General features: G+C 37.6%; 3 protein-coding genes across 4 annotated transcripts in view; all 3 read left to right on the plus strand.

Annotated features, from left to right (window-relative positions):
* The first annotated feature begins 2,696 nt into the window (after positions 1–2,696).
* scamp3 (secretory carrier membrane protein 3) lies at positions 2,697–9,709 on the plus strand. The gene is made up of 9 exons (XM_055054028.1): positions 2,697–3,099; positions 3,289–3,369; positions 4,398–4,508; positions 4,935–5,055; positions 5,226–5,354; positions 6,216–6,375; positions 6,476–6,577; positions 8,253–8,370; positions 9,056–9,709. Exons 1-9 carry the CDS (start codon positions 3,046–3,048, stop codon positions 9,191–9,193), a joined length of 1,014 nt encoding a protein of 337 aa, XP_054910003.1. The 5' UTR covers positions 2,697–3,045; the 3' UTR covers positions 9,194–9,709.
* A 700-nt stretch (positions 9,710–10,409) lies between these two features.
* rnf115b (ring finger protein 115b) lies at positions 10,410–17,955 on the plus strand. The gene is made up of 10 exons (XM_055054029.1): positions 10,410–10,557; positions 10,662–10,786; positions 12,816–12,874; positions 14,382–14,442; positions 14,528–14,718; positions 16,043–16,111; positions 16,219–16,297; positions 16,434–16,527; positions 17,519–17,634; positions 17,774–17,955. Exons 2-10 carry the CDS (start codon positions 10,709–10,711, stop codon positions 17,894–17,896), a joined length of 870 nt encoding a protein of 289 aa, XP_054910004.1. The 5' UTR covers positions 10,410–10,557; positions 10,662–10,708; the 3' UTR covers positions 17,897–17,955.
* Positions 17,956–19,939: 1,984 nt separating this feature from the next.
* Positions 19,940–24,386, plus strand: part of ash1l (ash1 (absent, small, or homeotic)-like (Drosophila)) — a 35,304-nt gene continuing 30,857 nt past the window's right edge. For both annotated transcript variants that reach the window (XM_055053710.1, XM_055053711.1), the window contains exons 1-2: positions 19,940–20,251; positions 21,145–21,265. The gene's annotated coding sequence lies outside the window, so the exon portion shown is untranslated. The remainder of the gene's footprint in view (positions 20,252–21,144; positions 21,266–24,386) is intronic.

Consider the following 24,386-nt stretch of genomic DNA (forward strand, 5'->3'; position numbering starts at 1 on the left):
TCAAGAACTGAACCAGCCACATGTGTTCACCCCCCTCCAAAAGTCCAAACACAAAATTCTACTGAAATGACCTCTTTGACAAATGATTGTGTGCCTCAGTGGAGCAGTTTGGAGCTGTTCCTCCTTAGGCGGGTCATTTTCCACACACAACTGTTATGCCAGTTCATTCCTCAGACAGTGATGTCATGGAGAACTGCTTTGCTCTATTGGATGAGGCGGAATGCTGCGGTTTCAGGACAGCGATTGATTGCGAACCAGACGGACGCATCGGGAAATTTTTTAACGACGAGAGCCTGGTAGCCGAGAAACATTGAGGTCGAACAAAACCTTGACTTCTAATTGTTCATCACAACAATTGTGATAAAGCTGTGGAATGAAATGTGAAAAGTGTGGGGAGTATTTCTATATATTATCTTATAACTGTGACTCTTTTGGGTGTATGTCTTATCCATTTGGTACACCTATAGACTGAACTGTCTCATTTTAAGTCAGATTGGATGGAATACATCTAAAAACATTCACTTTTATGTTCTGGTGTCAGATTTGGGCCATTCTAAAACATAAAAACGCTTCATTCTCAATCATTTCATTGTAGTTCTGGTTATATGTTGAGTGAGTGAGGTTGGATAGGAGTGAGTTGAGTAGTCAAATATTTTACCCAAGTTAGAGTAGTACTACTTTAATATATTTTTTACACAAGTGAAATTAAAAGTCAAGGAAATTACTCAAGTAAAAGTAAAAAAAAGTATTTGGTAAAAGAAAAAAAAAAGCTACATTTAATATTTAAAAATAACATCATCCGGCAGACAAAAACATAAAGTTTTGAGGAAATTTTGGTATTTTAAAGCCCAAAGTTAAAATAATTTATAGAAATAACACCCTACAAATTAATAAAATCAGGCAAGTGAAGCACAAAATGTTTTTTCAATGTAAAACTTATGAAACTTTAGCATAAACTGCAGGTGTCTGTCTGTGTCTGGTGAATTTTTGGTTAAAACATGTTTCTTCTTTATTCAGTAAATTTATTCACTGTATGTTTATATAGTATCTAGAAATTTCATTCAATTAAGAGTTCTGGTACTTCATAATAAAATTACCTACATACAATGTAGTAAAAATATTCAATTTTCCCCCCCAAAAATTTACCAAAGTAAGTACAATTGAGTAGTAAATTGCATGCTTTTGGACTCCATTTTCTAAGTAGAAGACTATAAATTAATTAGGTAATGGATTTTATTTCTGGGATTAAGGGTAAAAGAGCCTATCCACATGTATCAGATCTTAATAAAATAAAATAGAATAATAATAAAAAGAGAAAACTAAGTATCGTTTTTCTTTCACATCACATTTATTGATGCATAAGAGGAGAGGTAAACCATACAAGCAGGTTTGAGGATTTGGAGTTTGAACATTTGTAACAAAATCTCATGACCGTCCTCATCCATGTGACCCCATGTGACTTGTAGGAGAAGAAGATTAAAAGAGAGTAGGGCTGATTGTCCGAGGCCAGCAGGGCATGAAATGTGGACAAATGTGCATAAACTGGTGACCATAAAACAAAAACTAAAATCTTGTCTGCTGCTGCTCAACCTGAGATGATGGAGATAAAGGATGAGGAGCTACACTGCTTTTCAAAGTTGGTGGTATTATTTTCACAATAATATTTATTTATAAACTGTAAGAAGTTATAAAAAGTGCTTAACAGTTTCAAATTAAGGGGCAGAGTTCAATTAAACTGGGTGTTGAAATCTCACTTGTGTCATCTGCAATAAGCAATGAACAACAGGGACATCTACTGGTAAAAGTGATAATTACCTTTTTTGTTGTTAATCTAGTTTGACATTGAGGTGTTCTCTTCCTCCTCCTCTGGTAATTATGAAGCTGTTAGAGTTATGAGGTATTTATAATCATACATTTCAGATAGTATTACATCATTATTAATAGTTTTAGAATAATGAAATAGCTGAGTCGTAATTTGGAGATAGTGATATATAATTTTAATTACAGTGGTTGAAATGGGTCTCCAGCATGGGTGGTCCTAGACAAGGGCCAATGGGGGCCAGTGAACCTTAGTGGTACACTGGCCCCCAGTGTACCAGTGTACCACTGGGGGCCAGTGGCTGCTGCTATTGCCCTCGTACTAAGAAGATAGAAAATTAGTTTCTTATGCTGATATGTGCAGTAAATAATCGGTTCCTTAGATTGCTTTCATATTTTACCTTCACAATTTTACTTTAACAAGGAATTAAAAATTAAAGGGTGGCACTTTTAGCTTTAGCAGTTAAGCTCAGTTAGAGATCTGCAACCTGCAGCTCAGGAGCAACAAGTGACTCTTTGACACGATTAATTAATATTAACTTCATATATTGATCGATGGAATATTGCCCTACTTTTTCTTGTTCCCCATGAAAAAACATTGGCTTTTCAAATAAATTTGGTCTACTAAAAATAACTACAACACATTTGAGAATTATTACCGTTATTATTATTATTATTATTATTAATATCGTTATTATTCTTATTATTATCGTTATTTTTGTTGTTATTATTATAGTTATTATTATTATCGTTATTATTGTTGTTATTATCGTTATTATTGTTATTATCGTCATTCTTATTATTGTTATTATTATTATTTAGAACGTGCCTGTTTTTCCGCCCCCATCTGTCCCACGTGACTCCGTGCCGCAGCAGAAGTCACATGACCACTTCTTCTTGTTTTCCTGTACCAGAAAATATCTGATTTCCTCTGCTCTTCCTTGACTTCACAAGACTATTATCGAAACGTTAGCGGCTACTGCAGAAACAGAAACGCCTTTCCATCCACTGGACGTTCGCCTAAACACAAAAGATGAGCAACGAGCCACCAATGTAGCCGGATAAACCGACAGCAGGAAGCAACATCTGCCTTTTTATTTTATTTTTTATTTTTTTTCTTTCTGTTTGACAAGAAACAGAAACTAAATCCTAACCCTTGGCTTGTTAGCATTAGCTTAGCTTCTGTTTCCCTAACGTTTACGTCAGCTGTAGCCAGTGGCTGCTGTCATGTCGAAATATACCAGCTTCCCCGAGCCGACGGAGGACCAGAACCCCTTCCAGGTGGGTGACAGGAAGCCAGTGGGGGTCCTGGTGGATGACACATCCCTGCTGCTGCTCATGTGACGGGCTGGGCCCTTCTGTTCTCCTTAGTGACTCGCCTGCTCGCTCAGTAGCTTTGATAAACAGTAAACTGGTGTGGCAGAGGGAATTCAACCAGTGGGGTAGTTGTTCTAATGTTTGTGTCTGCAGGACCCTGCTGTGACTCAGCACAGCAGCAACACCGAGTTTGCAACACTGGACCTTTACAACCCGTTTGATAAACCAGCTGGGGTGAGTGCATGACGTGGGTTGTGTGAAAAACATGTTGCATTTTTAGATTTTTCTCCCCTTTTTCTCATTTGAAATTAAAAGTTAGCTTCATCCATCTGACACTCAAATCTGTCGGTTATTCCTTATTCCTTTAGTTTCTGCTTTTCTCTGGTTCCATTTCCTTTAATCCAGAGCAGAAATATTTTATAGTGAACTTTTATGTCCAAATGTAATTAAATATTTGTACAAAATATGTATAGGATGCTAATCAACTTGCACAGATCTATACAAGAGCCAATGCTGCGAGAGTGTTTGAGGTTTTACATACTATAATGTCAATAAATTTGAATATTACTGAAAAGTTTATTTATTCAGTAACTCATTACAATACATTATATATGTGTTAATTTTACAGAATGGTTATTTATTTGAGTTTAATATGATGATTTTCAGCTTACAGGTAACGACATTTGATTTATTAGAAGACTAGAATATTACACCAGAACAATTAAAGCCTCTTCAGAACATATTTATGGAGATGTACCTGTATATTTTATGTTATAGCCTGGGATTTTAAGATACAAAGTTCACAGATTTGAATTAAAATGTTCTTTGTAACATCTGAGCTGAGCAAGTCTGGTTTAAAACTTAAAAAAAAAAAGGTTAGACCATTTTCATCCTCTTAAACTTCAATTGTTAGGTGAACTTTACTCATTTTAAACACGTCAGAATGAAATAAAAACTGAGTCAGAAATTTTGCGCAGAAATGTGCTTATAAATATGATTATGTAGCTCTGTAAAACTCAGACCCCTAACCATTGATTGTTTTAGTGCCAACAAGCATAAAAGTGAAATGCTGTTCAAATTAAATATCTGTGACATCCATTTAACATCCTGTGTTTCAAATGTCTAATTGGTTCTCTTAACATTATTGCATTCTGCTGCCATGAAGCCTTTCCAAATGAGTAGTTTAAAGTAAGTTCAATGTATTTTCTATTGACGTTTATGGATGTGTGTTGCTTTTCTCTTTCTAAACAAATGCGTTGCAGCCTCCACCGCCATATGAAGCCTCGTCTCCGTCTGCACCTCCACCTGCACAGACGCCGCCCAGCAGAACGACACCCACTGAGGCTCGCAACTATGGCTCTTATAACGCACAGGTATTCGTATTGTGAAGTTAATACTATGTTTTTAGTTCAGCGGGAGTTAGGTGAGCATATAGATGTGGCTCTTAAAAGTAATAAATGTGATATGAAGTAGATTGTGGAAACAATGTGCTATGGCTCCTGGAAAAGACAAGTGTTTTGTAGTTGACTTACCATCCAGAAATCACTTGCTTGCTGCATTCTTGTTGGATGTGCTGGAGGCTCCACTTTTACTTTTCAAAGATGCACTTTTGTATAATTGTGCAGCTATTGTCACCTTTGAATGTAAACGTTGATTTGGGGGCGTGGCCAGGAGTAGATTATTTGGATTTAAAGTGACAGGAAGCCCTTCTTTTGAAAAGAGCTATTAATTTAACTAGTAAAAGCAGACTTTTAACATGGAAGTTGACATTCCGTTTGCCTGCTGTCTCTGTTTGTAAGCCTGCAGTGAACGCCACCACAGCGGAGCTCCTGAAGAAGCAGGAGGAGCTCGAGAGAAAAGCCCAGGAGTTGGAGAGGAGGGAACGGGAGCTGCAGTCTCACGGCCTCGGCCCTGGAGCCAGTAAGACGCAACCGATTTTGATGATTTTGCTTGTAAGGTGGAATTGTAATACACTGTCTCTTGATAGTGCCTTTTGAGAGATTTCTCTTACATTGGGTTTATCAGAAAGCTACATAAAAGGGTTTGCACTTTCTTTGGTTTTACCTGCTGACTTCTGTTCTCTTCTCCAGCACGTCAGAATAATTGGCCCCCTCTGCCTTCGTTCTGTCCTGTGGGGCCCTGCTTCTACCAAGACATCAATGTGGAGATCAGCCAGCGCTTCCAGCGTACTGTCACCATCATGTACTACTTCTGGCTGTGTGAGTTTTATCTCCCTGAAAAATATACGTCATACTCTTAAAATGTAATAAGCTTTGGTTTTCTTAACTTCATGATCTGGGCCTGATAAAAAGTAAGACTCACAAGTAAGAAGAAGTTTGTGTAATTCTCCAATTTTCTGTGATATAACTTATAGACTCAAATATATATGTACATGTAGGGCTTAAACTAGCAATAATTTTAATAATTTATTATTTTGTCAACTATTCTGGTTGATTGATTAATTGCAACCTTTTGTTTGCACTTCATCAAACAAAAGGTTGACACATTATGCAGATTTTTTTATTTAACAATCATTTAACTTTTTTTAAAACAATGTTAGAAATAAATCAAATGATGTGAATAAATAATTCAATTCATCGTCAACTAAGAAAATCAACATTTTATTCCCTGAAATGCAACAACAGAGCATTCCTTTGGTGTACGCTTCATCATTTGCATCTACATTTAATTTTATTTAATTGTGCTTTGATCTGATTATTATTTTTTGGATTAATACATTAATAATTTGATAACAAAAGGTTCTTAATAGATTTTTTTTTCCCCAATGCCCAGAAATCACATCGCTATCAAAAACTACATTTTGAATACAAGTAAATTACACACAAAAATGCTGCTTTGACACAAATTTTGTTGAAAGGTTTAAGTGTAAAAAAACACTTTAGAAACATTTAAATTCACCCCAAAAACACAAATTCTGACTATAATATATGATGCTATTTAAAGACCAGGGACTCAGGAGAGTTTAATTTGAAATTATGTTTTTTGTGGCTTGTTTCTGTGTGCAAACGGATGGGTTTGGAGTTTATGTTAATGTCTTCTCTGTCTTTTCCAACATGCAGTCTCCGCATTCACGCTGGTCTTTAACCTGATCTCGTCCCTGGCTATGTTCTGCGCGGACACGACCCACGGTTCTGGTTTTGGCCTCTCCATTCTCTGGGCCCTCCTCTTCACGCCCTGCTCCTTCGTCTGTTGGTATCGACCCGTGTATAAAGCCTTCAGGTAATCACAGCTGCTTATCAGCTTTCATGTTCAGATTAAAATATTATTTTGACCGCTGTTAATCGCTGCGTGTTTTTGTTTATTATTTTCTCTCTTGCAGGAGTGACAGCTCCTTCAACTTCTTTATCTTTTTCTTCATCTTCTTTGCTCAAGTCTGCGTCTTTGTCATCATGACTATTGGGATCCCCGGATCAGGATTCAGGTATGAATGTATTTTCTCCGTAATTACATTGTTACACATTGCGTCTGTTGAATTGTAGATCCCAATAATTTAATCTCTCCTCACAATAACATCTTCTTTTCTTGTCTTAACATTATAATTGCTTAATGGGGAAAAGTCAATTTCTTAGTTTGTAAGGCAGCAATGGTTTAAAAAGTTGTATTTATTGTCTTATTTTCAGTTTAATCCTTCAATATCTTTATTTTAGGGGCTGTTTAATCCCGGTTTACCAACCTACAGAGTTAGAAAAGCAAAACTAAGAGTTAAAAATATCATCAAATCAAGCCCATGTATAGCAAGTATGTGGTTATAGACCAAAACACAAGTAAGGTCACACAAGATCAAACATGGAAAATAAGAAAGAAACTGAATGTTTTTAAATAAAATGCTACAAGGTTTACAGAACAGGCATGTTTTGAATTTGCTTTTAAAGTGAAACACTGTAGTTTCCGGAGAGCAGAACCATAATGACTTAAAGAACCGAGAGCTGATCTGGAGTTGATTTTGTGTGTAATGGGAGCTTTACTTGAAGACCTAACGGCCTGTCTGGGATACATTTAGGAAGGGGTCGGGTCATTGAAAGTTTAAAAACGATACAAAGCTTATTAAATCTCTTCACTGTACGCTGGTTTTAGATTAGAGTGATGTGCTCAAACTTTTAGGTTTCAGTCAAAAGCCTAGCTGCTGTGTTTTGGGTCATGTGAAATTCATTAAATTGATGTTTTTAGTTTTCAGAAGAGTGCAGTACAGGAATTATAACTTACTGGAAATAAAGGTGTAGATATGTACATATTTTCAATCAGGTTGTGTCAGGAAGGATGTGACTTTTCTTGTGATATTTTTCCAAGATCATGAAATTCGGTCTTTGACGTGTTTGAAAATGAAGATCCTAATTCATAGTCACTCCTAAGTTTTTGGGAAACTTGCAGGGTATTACCATAACCAACAGCAGATTCAACAAAAAATACTGGCACATTCTGCAGATTTTCCACTGAACTGTTTCAAACAATATTAGAAATACACCAAGAGATGCAAACAATTACATTACTTTTTTGAATAAGAAAAAAACAGCCTAAAATGTAGTAACATAGCACGCTTTAGTGCACAAATGATCATTTGTAAGAAATGATGCACCTGCAGCTTTTAATCCATTTATATTTTTTTGATTAATAATTGGACAGCAAAATATGCCTAAATGGACATTTTGTTTGACCTAATTTGAACCAGGTGAAGCTACAATGCCATTTTAGGAGACCTGGATAGAACAGACGTATACACATTTTGTACTTTTTTGGTTTAATTATCACTCTCACTCTGTTGTTATTTCATCAAGTCTGTATACTCCAGTTAACAATTACTAAATTAGTTAATTATTTGAACAATTGATTCATTCTATTAATTGTTTCAGCCCTAGTTCAATCGCACTTTTGTGTTCATTTAACTTTAGAAAACTCCTCGGATGGACCACTCATAAACTCCATGTTTCGTGCTAAAATGGCTATAACAGATTAATCTCTTTTTTTGGATTTCATTTAATTCACTGCATTTGTGTCCTTTTGAGAGACAAGCAAATCAAAAATGTCTTTGTACCGTTGTGATTTTCTTGCTCTTATCATCACTCTTAGTTTCTCTCACAAGAACCTATTTTTCTACCCAGCGGCTGGATTGTGAGCCTGGCTCTTCTGAATAAAAGCACTGGCGCTGGTGTGCTCATGATTCTGAACGCCACCCTCTTCACTGCCCAGACCGCCATGGGGGTTTTCCTGCTAAAGAAGGTCAGTGTCTGTGGGGTAATCCAAAGTTAGAAGCACGCATTAAGGCCGCATTTTGACATTATGCTCCTCATGTTGCATGTTTTATTATTTTTATAGATCCATTAGCTCCATTTCCATAGAGTTTTGGTCTAAATTAGTGTAGTAAAGTTAAGCCTGGCTATATAGAAATCTTTTACTGTCAGCCCACAGATAGTATTTATGGCTTACTCTGAATAGGATTAAGTTGTAACTTTTTCTTTGTGTTTTTATTCCTGAAAGGAGATGGAGGCTTTTTGATTCTGTATATTAATAGTTACAGCTAATAATGAAAAGCTTTGATTGGCCATATTTTATCACACTAAACTTAAAGTGTGCATTTTAAAGCAGATGTTAAACAGCCTTGCTCTTGTATGTCTTTGATCAATGTTTTGAGTGTTTTTCCACAAGTGCTGTAATTTTGTCCGATTCCTCCAGACCTAACTGCTGTAACTGAGTCAGATTGTAAGCGACCATGATGGTGCACGTCATTGTTTTGTGTCCAAAGTGTGGCCCCTGGGCTCATACATCCAACAGATAGCAAGCTGCCTCTTAGAAAAGCCACATATCAGGTTCTGGGTGTCGTTTTCACTCTCATTGTGCCGATAATATAACAATGAATTGCTGCACATATCAGGTGTCGGTGTACTCTTCTTCTTCTCCACTTCAGATCCACAGCATGTACAGGCAAACCGATGCCAGCTTCCAGAAGGCTCAGGCTGAGTTCGCCACTGGAGTCATGTCCAATCAGGCCGTACGCCAAGCAGCTGCCTCTGCTGCCCAGGGGGCCTTCACTGCACCGCGATAGGAGAACGGGACGAGGCGCCGCTTTTGGATTGGTGAAGAGTATTGAAATACCTCCGTGAAAGTGAAAATTTGAGTAGCCATGCATGAGTTTTCGGATTTTGAAAGTGTGCAGGATGAGCTTCGCACATTGCCAAACTGAGTTAACCAAAAACGCAAAGGTTGAAATTGTGTAAAATATTAAAAAGAATGCTGTCAAATTGTCGGAGGAGGAAGGAAACAATGCTGTCTGTGTACCCAGCTTGTTGAAATAACTACATTTATGTTGAAATGTTGCCACTTTTACCTTTATATGTTCATACAACTCATCCTAAAACAGTGTTTTTGTTTTGCCTTGGTGTTAAATAGCAAAATATTTAGTTGTTGTTACAGATATGAATACTGTTTAGCTCTGCTGCCAAATCTTCTCACACTGTAAAGAGGAAATGTTTTGTTTCTGCTATATGCGATTGTTCTGTTGAAGCCTAATGTGATTAAGATTAGAACTGTTTTGGTATTAATTAAAAAAAATATATCACCATGCTTTCGCACATTTACAGATGCTTTCACGTCTTTAGTTGGGTTGCAAAAATAATTATTTTTAAATAGAAACAATGATTTAATCAGGATGGCTCTTTGCCCAGGGTGCCTCTGTGTCAGGGGGTGGCATGAGTTTGCCAGGATACAAACTTGTATTAGGATTCTTAGTCATTTATAGTTTCTTCAGCAGTTTACATTTGTGTAAGGAACATGTGAAAATAGATTCTTACTTTCAAAAAGCAAACTCACAGGGTTTTTAGTCACATCAGATCAAATTTTCATGTCACATAGATTGTAAATGTGGCAGAATTGGTGGTCTGAGGATACTTTGCATCATTTGGACAAGTTGCTGTAATTGATCACACCATTAATCCTACTTTCTACCAGAAAAATCTGAAGGAAATGCTCAACCGTCACATAGCAACAGCAGCAGCAAGTCCACCTCTTAACTGATTACAAAAATAAAACTATTTAAAGGCTGGCCAAGTTAAAGTCTGAACTTAGACGGTGTGGCGTAACATTAAAAAGCTAATTCATCCTCAAAAACCCTCAGAAAACAATTGCATGTGGGCAAGTACTTTGCCTTGATTCTGTAAAAACACGATATTAACATGTATCCTCTCAATGTTTGTATTTAAAATACATTGTTGATGGTTCAACCAATAGTCGAGTTTGAAAAATAACAAAAACAAAGTGTTCAAATAAATCATTCCGAATCATTTCAAGCCCCAAATTACAATGACATTAACACCTATGAGGGGCCCAGAGGAAGAGGCTGGCACAGGGCGGCATCCATCCAAGAAGCGCTCCTGGAAACACTGAAAACAGTGGAAAGGACCTGCAAGCCTGGTGTCACTTTTATTATTATTATTATTTTATTTTATTTACTTTTTTCATATTTCTTTGTTGCTTTCCGAACTGTGCTGATACTTTGTGCTATTTTATTTTCTGAGTGAGGGGCTGAGAGAGTTAACGTCAGAGACAGTTCCTCACTGTAAACATGGCGGAGGCTGCGGAAACGCCACAACACCGGTTTTACTGCCACTTCTGCAAGACAGAGACGGAGCCCCAAATGCCGGTGGGTCCTTTCAAACATACATGTCTATACATATGTAGCGCTACTATTGTTATTAATCTCTACATTTAAGATTAGCAGACTCACTGTCTGCTTCCTTTTAAACAAAAATGCACTTTTTAATCTCTTATAATTTATCTCAGAGTTATAATAAAGTGAAATCTCTTCAATAAACAGCCTTTAATAGATACTTGGAGGCAGGTCTTGTGCGCGAAGGAGCACGAAACTTAAATTAGATGGTGCGAGTAAAACCTGGTAGGTAATTCACTTTGCCATATTTAGAAGCGCTTCTGCTCCGGGTCCAGTTGTCTGCTGTCAGCTGCGTGTCAAACACGAAGGGAGGGCTGTGGGTGCACACACACACACACACACACACACCCACATACAGGCGCACACACACACACACCCCCACACACACACATACACACACACACGCACACACACACACACACACACACACACACACACACACACACACCAGCCATAATCCATAACACCGGAAATCTGTGGTCCAATCTGACTTTTCTGAAGGTTTAGATAAAAACTGTTCATTTGGAATTTTCCTAGAAGAAGAGAACATAGAAAAACAAAGTATGGCAAGCCGTTGTATCATGTATTGTTAACGGGTTTATGGGATTCTCCCCATGGCAGCATACTACAGAGGTGATACAGTGGTTTGTTTTTTCATAATAGCGCCTCCTGCTATTTCAGGTCACCCAGTCATTATCTGTATTTAGTAAATATATATATATATATATATATATATATATATATATATATATATATATATATATATATATATATATATATATATATATATATATATATATATATATATATATATATATATTATATATATATATATATATATATATGGAAATTGTAGGTATTTTTAGCCTATATGTTAATCCAAATTTAACCTGAACAAAGATATTGAAAGTCAAGCGTATTTAGTCCATTTGATTAACTTTACCAAGCTTTCCACCACCATTAGACGTCTGTACTCACCTTTATTTTTCTACCATATTCCATATATTTCAACAGAAGGCAATGCCAGCTGTTCTACAGATTTTTTTCTTAAGCGGATTTTTGTGTGCTGAACATTTCCACAATAATATCTGTAGTCTATTAAGAGACTAAGATCTCTAGAAAAACTGAGACAAAATAATGTATGCAGTACAATCAAAGAGATTTGATGCAGGATATTGTTGGGTTTTCTTTTTTTTTTAGCATTAATGTGCCTTCGGAAATTATTTGTGAAATAAAAAAAAGAGAAAGCATAAGAAATGAAAAGACTAATCAATTTCTTTCATCACTTTTTTTTGTCTTTCATTTGCTGGCCTAAATCATTTGGGTTGCCTTGTGTATCCAGCATTAATATGACAATAAAAAGCTATTTCAGACACTATGAATGATTTTAAGAAAGAATTTGCAGTGTAATTCTATAAATCTGCAAATATAAACTTTTCTTATGAAAGAAAATACAATTAAAACTGATAAATGATGTAACTGAGACATGAAGCATTGACTGTGGATCAAAACATCCAGCTGAATTTCAATTCGTGTGTTTAGTTTGGCAGTTAAATGTTAAAGTGATTTAAATTTTAGGGACATTTTCTGCTTTTTTTTTTTTTTTTTTTGCCTTTTGGGATGTTATTTAAAAATTTCTCTGCTATTAGTTTAATTTAATTATATCTTAGATTGGGTTGTCACATTTGTCCAAATATTTACTGAATAAAGTTGTCTGAATATATTTGAAGGTCATAAAAATCCAAATTATTTGACATTTAAGAGCGATTCGTTTCAGTATTGTCTCAGAGCGCAACTTGTGCTAAATGAGAATAACAAGCATCTGCTTTGTTTACAACACTGCTCATCCAGAGCATAAATCTGCATTCAGATCTAGTATTTTTCTTGGAAGAAACCGTCGCAGGAATAAACCTCAGCAGATACAGCAGATGATTAAAAACCCAGAGGTATTGCTGTGAAATGAGATGGGGAGATTTCTGAAGATGAACATGTCTTCTTTCAGGATTTGGTCTGCCCCACATGTGAGTCCGACTTCATCGAGGAGGTAACAGAAGACTCCAGGTAAAAACTGAATGCGCAATATTACATTTTTCTCTCAGTTTTGACGATGTAGATGGGAGTTTATCTGCGAAGCCATGCATTACTGAAGATATTTTATATTAAATCGTGTGAAAACCTCTGCATTACGGTCAGGAAAACCTTCAGTCTTCTAAGGTTCTCGAAAGAACCAGTGAATATAGAGAAACAGTTGAACAATGATAAACTATATCTGCATACAATTTTAGTTAGAGGTTACATCAAGTCTTTACTTAAGTAATTTGGATATTTTATTTATACATTTAAACCAAACTTTTCCCAGGCTGAAATGTTTGTACAACAAAAAGCTTCAATTTATTTCAAAAACAAGAGCCGGATGCAGAAGTTTTGATTTATTCTTATCGACAGATAAAGCAATCATTGGGCAGTTTGGCCAAAAAAACAAAAACAAAAATAAAATCTTTGGAAGAGCTAAGTTGAGTTTTCCAAACATTAGAACAATGTGCCAGCTACTGAGCAAAGAAGAGGCAGTATTATGATATGGGTCTCGTTCATCTAGTACTTTCTACTTGCTTGTTGAAAGTTGGACACAATGTTGTTTTTCCAACAGGACAATGAACCTAAATGAAAGTTGACTCACATTAATTTTCTGAAATGGCCCCAAGCTTAAAAGCTTTATAAATGTATGAACTTTGTTTCAAAGCAGTTTATGTCAGCCGGAAATATGCTGGGAGCTTAACGGCGACTGCAAAAGCTGTTGCTCTGCAACTTGCTAAGGGACATTTAGCCAAATTAGTGAGGGTGTATTTTAGCCTGCATGTAAAATATTAGAGAAAATCTGCAACAAGTGCGTCGTTCTTGTTTAATCGTTAAAGTTGATTCCTGTTTGATCATACAAAATAAACATAATGTGCAGACGCTTTCTTTCTAAAGTTTCAGGTTTTATTTTGAAATTCCATCCAGTCTTGCTTTCGTAAAGTGAAAGTTTTCAAATGAATTAACAAATTAATTAAAATTTATTAAATGTAGCTCTCTCAGCAACTCCCCCCCCCCCCCCTCCGAATATCAATTGAATTTCACAAGATTCCCCAAAATTATTTAGAATTAATTATTTTTTGTTTCTTTTTAACAGACATTTTCATTAAAATTTCGGCCATCATACTGGATCCTATTTGCTCATTGCTCCATCTTTAAGCAGTTGAAGATATTCAGCACCTACTTTTATTTCCAGATTACATATCCAAGTTTTCTCTTCCTTTATTTCAGTACATCATTCAAAAAGACATCCACATCATGCTTTTTAATGGATAGTTTGATTCATCCTGAAACAGAAGGAACTTTGAAGGCTCCAACGTCTGACCTTTTTAGCTCACCAGCCATGTCACTTTTAGTCGGAGGAAAATTGGATGCTGAATTTGGCCAGAATCCCCCAAATTCCTTACACTGCAGAAAGTAAATCCTGCTGAAATCTTTTAAGAGAAAGATGCTCTCGTAATTTTTTTCTATTTCTTTTTTTGTTGTTGTTGTGAAGTTTCCTCCAGGATAGAGCGTCATCAGTAACAAATGCAGAGTCAAACTTCCAGTTGCCAGACGTACGTGAAAGTAATTGCATCGTAACAATGACTCCTTTGTGCCTCAGCCTTTGTGTGACAATTTTCTCTGGTCTCCTTTTGCAAGATATGGCAGCTGGTGTTCATGGAGCGCTCCGCCCTGCTTTCCCACCCGCCCTCTTCCGGGTCCAGCCCAGAGGACAACCAGCAGGTATCTCCAGGGTCCCCACTCGTTGCAGAATTGCAGGAACAGGACTCGCCGTTTAACTCTGAGGAGGACGAGTCTATAAGGCCTGACGAAATTCCTGCTGTACCTGGGTAGGTTTGTAGACACTTCAGTGACACAAGGTATTGTGTTTGGCTTCCTAGGTCAATATTTGTCCAGGTTCTCTGAAGTTTTTAACAGTTTTTTGAACATATTCATATTTCTATTGGTCTAACAAAGGGCAATATTTAGATAGTTTCTTTATTTAAGCCTCTTAACTCATGAAAATGTTTCTACACCCAAAGGAGAAATCAGTGTTGCATGCTTGCACAACACAAAACCTGGTAAGAAAAAAAAACCCTGAACATCATAAAGGACATATTTTTGTTCCATGTGACCAGCATAAAAAAATGTGTTCCCAATTCTCATGCCCTTCTCCAGTCCTCGAGAATCACTGACCTGCATCATTTTCATGCAGCCCTGCTTTAAACGTCTGAAGCAGCTCAGTGAAAATCTGACATTTTTAACCCTTCATGAGAATTTCATTCTGTCTAGTGCATTTTTGCAGAAGCAAGTGGCTTCCTAAACAGCCACTAGCTGTAAATGTAAGCTGAAGTTTTAATGTTTGTTCCCATTTCTTAAAACATGATTTCATGTACCATTCCTCTGGGTTTAATGGGACATGAATTTGTATTGAACGTCCACAAAACAGATGCTAAGATTTGGCTCTTATCTGGAGAATGATATTTTGTTGAAAAGATTTTATTTCTTTGTGTTAAAAGGTGATGAAGATGCGTGCCAGTGCACTCCACACCAAAACAATACAGGAATCTGGTCACAATTCACATGTTTTCTGCTGCTGGTGGCATCTAATATGCACCAGTAAATATACTAATAAATGGATACTCCTTGGCTTTTGACCAGTTTTTTTACTATTTTAGAAGTTGATCAGTTCTGTATTGTTTTTTTCTTTTGGCATTTCTACTTTTTTTTGTTTTTGTGCCTGCAGGGGGCACTGTTTAGTTCAAACTGGATGAACATTTTCAAATGTTAGTTCTTTTAATTTACCAATAGACAAATCCAAGTGTAGGGCTTTCTTAGTGCCTCTCCACTGAGAAAGATGATTTTTATTTCTGTTTCTGCTTTTGACACGGTCATCTTCTGTTTTAAGCAATACTTTTGACTTTAAACCTTCAACTTCTTACTCTGCGAATGACTGAATGTAGTATGAAGAATTTATGAAAGGAGAAAATAAATGGAAACTAGTTTTAGAGAACCTCTAGAACTTGTAATGTTTCTTGTAAAATCACTGAAATATTACAAGAATTTCTTATATTATTTTAAAATATTTATCATGTTGGTCTGAAGCGGCTTAAAATCAAGTGAAGGTTTTCTAAGTCAGACGTTTCATTGCTTGGTTTTGTTCTGACTCAAAAGGATCATGCTGCAGGTTTTGTCTGACCTGTTAGCCACCAGCGGAAACTCTTCTTCCACCCCAACCGCACTGTGAGCATGCTTTTCTTTTTCATTGCTAGTTTTGATTCACATCAGTTTCTTTGGATTTCACTCTCACGTTGTGTGAACCACGTCCACTCTTTTGCTTTGCCTCTTAGATCAAGCATGATGCAGCTGTACTCAAACCCGGGAGATTACGCCTGGGGACAGGGAGGCCTCGACGCAGTCGTCACAGAGGTCAGTAATAGGGAAAGTTACTGGCCACAGAAGTACTGCGATATGCAAATCTAGACACACAAAACTCCTTATGTGAAGCACCAAAGTAGTTTAGATATTATTTATTGTATCATGTGAAGTACTTCCTCTCATCCAGTTATTAGAGCGGATGGAGAGCACGGGTCCACCGCCGGCTAAAAAGGAGATGATCTCATTGCTGCCCACAGTTTGCGTCTCTCAAGAACAGATAGGTGGGAATTTTAGCATGGCATATGGATGTACTTTTGGCCTTGTGGCTTTTTAAACAAAGCTTTGTTTCATGATAGAAGTAATTTCCTTCTGAATTTCCCCTTTCCAGTCATCACACTTTATTAGTCTATGTTGTCTTTCTGTAAGCTGACCTATTGCTTCCTTGATCAAATTAGAATATATTATACAAACATGTCTGTTACATCTTTTGCACAAAATCGTTGCTAGATGATGAGATTTCAGTTTGTTCAGTTCTGTCTATTCTGAGCTCCTTTCAGAATGAGTTTTAGGGCCTCTTGTCACTTTATAATCAAATAAGCTGCTGTTTACCACGCCATTAACTCAACATTTACACTTGCATGTGAGAATGCCTCATACACAACCTTCAGTAATACAGCAAGTGGATTTCTGAATGCTAATTCAACAACAAAACACTTGTCTTATCCAGTAGCCATTGTACAACACATACAGAGGTAAAACCAGCTCACCAAATGTGCTGGAGTTCCCCTGGGCTTGCTAGATAACGGAGCAGTGTGACTCAACAACTGGGAAGTTTTTGAAATGCCTCGTTTTTCAGAAATTAAAACACATTAACATAGGGGTCCTGTGGTGGTACAGGGGTAAAGCACAAACAGTATATGGAGGCTGTTTGTGCTTTACCCAGGTTAGGTTTGATTCCTAGCCTGGAGACCCTTGCCCCATGTCTTCCTCCTTATTACCCACTTTCCTGTTCATTCACAATCAAATAAAAGCCCTTAGAGCCAATAAAACCTTTTAAAAAATAAGCATTAACTAATTGCCACAAAATGGCTGGATGTTTTTTTTTTTGTCAGCAGCTTCTAAAATCTGCTGTTTTAGAAGAAGTTGAGACTCAAATGGAAGTACAAAAACATGCAAAATGTAAATTTTGCATAATAGGTTCCCTTTAAAGGGCTTAGGGTGGCAAACATGCCTGCACTAATTAAAAAGATTTTAATTTTTTATTTTTTTCAGACTGCCGACTAGAATGTCCAGTTTGTAGGGAGGAATATTCGCTTGCTGAGTCTGTCAGGAAGCTTCCCTGCCTCCATTACTTCCACAGCGCCTGCATAGTACCTTGGTTGGAACTGGTGAGGATAAAAACTGGCATGCTTGCAAACTATCAACAGGATTTGTTGATGAAACACAAATCTGGATGCAGAAATTTTCCACTAGTGCTTCATCACAAATTCATGTGCAGTGATCCAAAGGTTTTCTCTCCTCTTCCAGCATGACACCTGCCCAGTGTGCCGCAAAAGTCTCGATGGCGTCGACAACAACCTCCCGCCCACATCGCAGCCCCAAGACGAGCTCTCTGACAGGCAAGAGCAACAAGAGAGGGAGGCAATTTGAGCGACGACTCTCCGTGTTGGATCAGCCGCTTTTAAATAAAACACATTACATGCACCACAGTTCTGACTGCAGCTTAAGCCTTCACGTCACACGCGCATCTCCGTGAAGGACCTTCATGTTTTCTACTCTAAGGAAAATGCTATTTTATGCCACAGCTCCCAAGAAGCACCCAGCAGTTTGCTTGACAACATCCTGAGCGAGTGTGCTCTTCTCACTGCGCTGCTCGCTGAGGCAGTTTTCTGAATGACTGACTTTGATGTGACGAACTAATAACCACTGCGCTGCTAGTGGCTGTCGAAATGATGGGCTCTTACAGAGTTATGGGGAAACACTTTTACAATATTGTCTTGGTAAGACAGTTTCAGGATTTTGTTGACCTTTGACCAAGTTAAAGCAGCTATTAAAGCTTAACCCGGTGACCTCCACTCTTTGTACATACTTGTGTTTTATAATGTGATAAAGACAAGCAGGTGTTCCAGTTTGTTCAGTGGTCAGTGAGGTTAACATGGATGTGCCACTGGCTGAACATACAACTGAATCCTTCTGTGTTTTGGGGTTGATTTGGTACAAAAATAATTATAATAATTTCATACTGGCCAATAGAAACGGTTTAACATTTTATGGCAAATGCATGATGAATGAAAGAATATAAATAACCCTAATATAACCATATATAACAGTTTGCAGTACACAAAAGATAAGAAAATCATCCAAACATAAACATATTTTTGTAATTTAATTGAATACAAGAAAGTCATAATATTATATAGATGCTTTACAAACAGAAGGATGTTTTGCAATAATTTATTTCCAGTAATAAATGCATAAAATTGTCTTTTTTTTTTGTAGTAGCACCAGATGTTAGCTGTTGTAGTATTTCTCTTTTATCTCTGGTAAAAAGAACATTTATTTTGGTTCTTTACCCAGAATGCCCTGCGCTTTAGTCCACTTCCTGCTGTTAGAGAGCTGTCTTGGCCTGCTTGCATCCACACATGCATTCAAACCGCACTAGAGTTACTTCAACCGAACCAAGACCTGGGTTCAATTAAAGCAAACTAGAAAGGGCTGTTGTGAAAACACCCTGAAATGCAAGCAATTTTCTTGTTTCTTGCCAAAAACAGCTCGATTTTTTTCAAAAAATTTGGTTTGCTTTTCTTTTTTATGTTTCTAATGACTATAACATAACGTTAAAAGCAAAAGTAATTCGAAATCGGGCTGTTTTCTTGCATTCCAGCAATCCATATTTTCATATTATAATCTATTAGTCCATATTTCAACTTGTGCAACCAAAGTATTTGCCTCATCCAGCCCACATGTGGTAGGATTAATAGTGTTTGCCACCGATGCATAAAAAAGTGCACCAAAACTTTTCAAAAACACTTTTACTCACTGATCATCTATTTTGGATTAATGTTAAAATGCCATGGGATTATCCAAAGGCGTTATACACTGAGGCTGGAACACGTAGCATTTGCAACACAGTGAGTATATTTTCATAATAGAATTAATTAATCACCTATTAATTATATAGGCGTATGAGAAAGTGAATTTTTTTTATTTCCCTTCGCAGTTAATACATACTATATAATATCGCAGAATTCTATTTTCTCTGAATTCTTATTTTAATCTCAAAATATCAGAATTTATGCTTTTTTAAAAAAAGGTCAGAATATGAAGATTGAAGACGGAATCTGAGAAGAGAATCAAATTAGTCAGAATGCTTTTTTCAGAGACCCTCTTGCATATATTACCTCCTTTTAGTTGAGAAGTTTTGAATTCATAGAGGCATTATCACCGATTATTTTTCTGAATTTGAGGTCAAAAACTTCAGCTTCAGGGGATTAGTCAAACAAGCCCCATCATTTTTTTATTTTGTTAGACCAACATGTTCGTTTTTACAGTGTACAATCCGTTTATTTAAAGGCTTATATGCTGCGTTCACGTGCTGTGTATCTGCGCTAATATACTGTAACGTTACGTTGATGTGGTGGCTAAGCCAGACAGTTGACTTGCTGCATAACAGCGAACACACCCTGAACTAACCCACAGAACAACTCTTCACGGTAACCTAGAATAGCTGCAAAACAAAACGGTACAAGAATATTTTTTTTCAGTGACCAAGGACCGCAGGAACCGCTCACAACAGACATTTCCACTCCTCTCCTCCTCCCTCCCTCCCCTCCAGTGTGGGACTCAGAATGCCCGTGTTGTACACACACAGTAGCGATACGGAGCTGAGCAGACATGGAGGCCCGATTAACGAGAGAGGCCCGCGCTGACACATCCAGGCCCAGCTAACGGAGACTCGTTGTGGATCTCAGAGCACCTCTGGAGATATTGCCGTCACCAGTCGCTGTAAGGGAAAACGGTTTTACCCGCTACGAAGGGAGAAATTACACGGAGACCCATTTCGGGTTTCTGTTGATTCAACGCAGCCGCCATTTTGTTGACAGTTTTTTTTTTAATAACCTTACACGGCTCCGCATCTGCTGTTTTTTTTCCACCACTGGAATATAACCCACGTTTTTTAAAATTGCTATTCGGAGTCGAAGTGATTATAAGTGCGTATTTGAAACCGAATTTGGACATCCCCCCCTCCTCCCCTTGGTTGTAGCTCCGGTGTAGCTACTGCATCGTTAGCCGCCGTAGCCGAGATGTAGTAACACGAGTGACTACGAGAATGTGACGGAGATGCAAGATTATGGACATCACTTATCCCCGAGTTGTGACATTTACTTTCAGTAACCGCAAATTGTCTTAAAGCTGTAGGCGTTTGCTGCTCGTTTCTAGCCTAATTAGAGCGCAGGTTGCTGTTGTTGCTGGGTGAAATTAGCTTAAATCGCTATTAAACTGGCTTCTGATTGATAGCGAGTTAGCAACTGCCAGTGCCATTGATACATAAGGACTGTCTATTATTGGACGAGCGTTAGCTGGCAGTTTGCTCCATAATAAAGGAACACATTTATTAATGTAGGAGTTATATCAATCGCAAATTGACCAATTCATCCCCGAGTATTTTTAATGTTCTGCCAACTATAATCGGAAGGATTTAAACACGTTTTTGAGATGCTGGCACTCAAAATCCACCTTCGTAACTTTATGTTTTGAACTTTTGTGTATCCGCGGGGATTTCTTTGTGCTTTTTTTTAAAACTCTTTCATAGCTGCAGGCGCTTTGCTTGGATTTGTATATGTGAGCAGCAATCTCAATTCCAGATCTGATTGTGTTTTTGGTTCTACTATTTCCAGCAGTTGGAAGCTAAATCATCATAATAAAAATAATAAAATGTGGCCGCCACGTTGATGCGTACATGAGGACAGGACACAGAGCCAAATCATGTGAACGCCGTTTCTGGACAATTGTTCAAAGGTGAGTGTTTTCAAAGATGCGATCAGTTGAAAAATAGAGCTGCCTGCTCTTGTTTTGTCTGTGTGACCGAGGCACAGTTTGCATCATGTTCATTTCTAAGCACAATTAAATCTATTCTAAGTCATTTCTCATCTTAATTCAATCAACATCTAATTTGTCTGGACATGGATTTCCTCAGAAATATTAGTATGACTAAACGGCCAGTAGATGCTGAAGAGCTAATACTAGCTGGGTCTGTGTTGACTAAAGGAAACTAAATGCAGCAACATGTTATTTGCTTTTTAAATCAGAATATACTTAGCAAAGCATCAGTGTAGAGCATGCCTGCATGCTTCAGATCTGACTGACACCTGTCATCTCTGATGGGTTTTATTTATACCCTACTACAATGCAGCTTCGGGTTTAAAACATCACAACTGCTTCTGTTCTCTTAAGGGTCACACTCAGTTCTGGTTATATAGTCCTGCTCCATTGTTAGGCGATGCACAGCAAAGGTAGTACTAAAGGAATTTGGCTGGTTCCTCCCTCTCAGAGCGGCTCAGTCTGTGCAAATACCGATGGAGTAAAAAGCCCTGGTGGAAATGACAGGGCAGACGCCAGCCCCTCATGTGAATGATGTGGTGGAGGGTGGAGGTTGGTGAGTGGGTGGGTTGGATACTATTGCTCTGGCCACAGGGAAATCAGCAGTTATGAACAACGTGTGCAAAAGCGAGGAGAGAGTGAAAGGCGGGGAGGGTGAGAGGAAAGAAATGGGAGGGGGCGCGGGAAGTTGTTTACTACGTTTCTCCATGCTCTGTCGTTTTATTTGGTTGTTGTTCGGATATTTGTTATAAATCCCCTGTTATTCAAACTGTTTGTTCTCACTTTACATGCCGTTCTTTGCACTTTTAAGTCTCGGCTGTAAAAGACAAAGCAAACAGTTGACAAGCTGACTGATATCCTAAAAGCAGCGGTGTTGTCGTTGCACAGATCTCTCGAGTAACCGATAATGAAATGACTGTTTTGTAGTCTTGCGCAAAAGCCAAAGTACCTTAATGCTCAACTTGAAAATGACAAGACTTTAGGGGTTGGGGATTACTGATCTGAGATTAGACAAGGGCTCATTCTGGTGGCATTACTAACAGCAAAAGTACCAATGACTGACTTGTCTTAGTTGTTGAAAGATGAGAGAAATGATCTGACTCGCTTAGATTTGGGCGCTTGATTTTTGACGTAGCCGCTAAAGTTGCCTTTTTACCTACAGTTCCCTTAAGTATTCTTACCCTTTAAACTTTTTCACTTTTTTTCCTGTTTAAATCACAACTGTAGTGTACTTTATGGGATACACTGTGGTTGTTATTTATATGTTGATTTATTAAACCAGCAAAAATCTGGAAGGTGTGATGTTGATTTCTGTCCAACCTGCTTTATTCTAAAGCCACTGAGCAAATCCTGGGGAAACAGATGTTTTGAAATTGCCTTATTAGTTAATAAAATACATTTATGTGTAATGTAATCTCAGTATAAATCCAGATGTTCTGTGAAAGGCATAATAGTCAATAGTTGACAAGCAGCGTCATAAAGGTATAGGAACACACCAAAATCTGTGATAAATTATAAAACTATCCCATTTGACCATCTCATGGATCACGCTTCTCATTCCCTGTGAGAGAGACTTAGTTTTGTAAACCTTCCAAGACATGGCCGTCCACCTAAACTGACATGGAGAGCCTTTTTATCCAGAGAAGCAGCCAAGAGGCTCATGATGACTCTGGAGGAGCTGTGAAACTCCACAGCTCAGGCTGTAGAGTTTGTCAACAGGAAGAAAGTTTGTCATGCAAAGTTAGTTTAAGGAAGAGAGGCAAGAAGAAAGTTATTACTGAAGAAAGTTAATGAGGCCCAATTTATATATCCAGTCCACTCTATTGTCTAATACTGTCATTCAAAGGGTGACACCAAACACATAGCACATAAGTAAAACAGAGTGTCAGATCACAAACAGGAAATGACAAATAGTAATGTTTGTTTTTGAGAAATACAACCAGGTGAGACCTGCTGGTTTTTAAAAACTGGTCATTATGACCAAATTAGAATGTAGTCTTTGTAATTTTGTTGTATTTGCATCAAGGCTTGCTGTTATAAAATGACAATAAACTATTCCATTTTACTTATATATTTTATTCAACCTAGCTTGAAATAGTACAACGTCCAAGTCAAGGATCCATTAAGTGTGTAGCAAAAAACTAATATCATACAAAAGTCTGAACACCTCATCTTCTCCGTAAAAGTTGGTTGTGGCAGTATCTTCCTGGAAATTTTCCTCAGCAGCTTTATTAAGAGTGGTCAAAGATTGCAGGAAGATGGCTGAAGCGAAATACAGGGTGATGGACAAGGGGCCACTGAATGCAAATGCACACCACACTTTTAACATTTTTATTTGTAAAAAAGAAAAAAAAATCGTATCTGTTTATCATTTTCCCTTCTGTTCATAGTTATACATTACTTTGTGGGGGCACCAAAAAAAGTGAAAGAAGTTCAGTCAAGACGTTGGACGCAGTTCTCTCATCATTGCAAATGTTTTAGTGTGCAAGAATGTGAAGTGTATTTGTCTCCGTGTTTAAGGAGGATACAAGCAACCGCGTCAGTTGAGTGGGTGATTGGGAGGAAATGTGTTTTTGATTAACGTTTCAAAACCATGTATAGTTTGTGTGCTGTGACTAGTGCTTTCCAAGTTTGCGAAATCGCACAAAGGGGGCATTATAAAAAAAACGCACTACAAGGGTGAACAGATTGATTGAGTGTTAAAGAAATAGGGAGGTGTGAGTTGACTGTGGTATGTGTAACTAGGGGGGAGTATGAAGTTTTGAAGCAAAAAGCTGAAATTGGAGTAAACGGCGAAAAGAAAGCAGCAGAAAATCTTCTGGCTTCATAGAATCCAAAAGTTACGCTTCATTTGCTTTGTGGTTCAACTGAAAACATATCAACTTCTGGTTTTTTTCAGTCATAATCCAAAGCAAACATTGTTAAAGGCTAGACGTACGACTGATTCCCTTTTTTTTTATTCCCTCGTCTTCCCAACGTTGATGCTTAGTTGATGGGTCGTCTTATTTGACTTTCCTGAGGCTCCATTAAAGTGGCTTTT

Source organism: Poeciliopsis prolifica, unplaced genomic scaffold (genome assembly GCF_027474105.1).
Source record: "Poeciliopsis prolifica strain line A6 unplaced genomic scaffold, Auburn_PproV2 SCAFFOLD038, whole genome shotgun sequence".
NCBI lineage: Eukaryota > Metazoa > Chordata > Actinopteri > Cyprinodontiformes > Poeciliidae > Poeciliopsis > Poeciliopsis prolifica.

Excerpts from the sequence above, each read along its gene's own strand:
- rnf115b (XM_055054029.1), top strand. The coding sequence starts at position 10,709 with ATGGCGGAGGCTGCGGAAACGCCACAACACCGGTTTTACTGCCACTTC. Across the intron at positions 10,787-12,815 it reads AGACGGAGCCCCAAATGCCG|GATTTGGTCTGCCCCACATG; the intron begins GTGGGTCCTTTC and ends GTCTTCTTTCAG. Across the intron at positions 16,298-16,433 it reads TCGACGCAGTCGTCACAGAG|TTATTAGAGCGGATGGAGAG; the intron begins GTCAGTAATAGG and ends CCTCTCATCCAG.
- scamp3 (XM_055054028.1), top strand. The coding sequence starts at position 3,046 with ATGTCGAAATATACCAGCTTCCCCGAGCCGACGGAGGACCAGAACCCC. Across the intron at positions 4,509-4,934 it reads ATGGCTCTTATAACGCACAG|CCTGCAGTGAACGCCACCAC; the intron begins GTATTCGTATTG and ends TCTGTTTGTAAG. Across the intron at positions 5,056-5,225 it reads CGGCCTCGGCCCTGGAGCCA|CACGTCAGAATAATTGGCCC; the intron begins GTAAGACGCAAC and ends TCTCTTCTCCAG.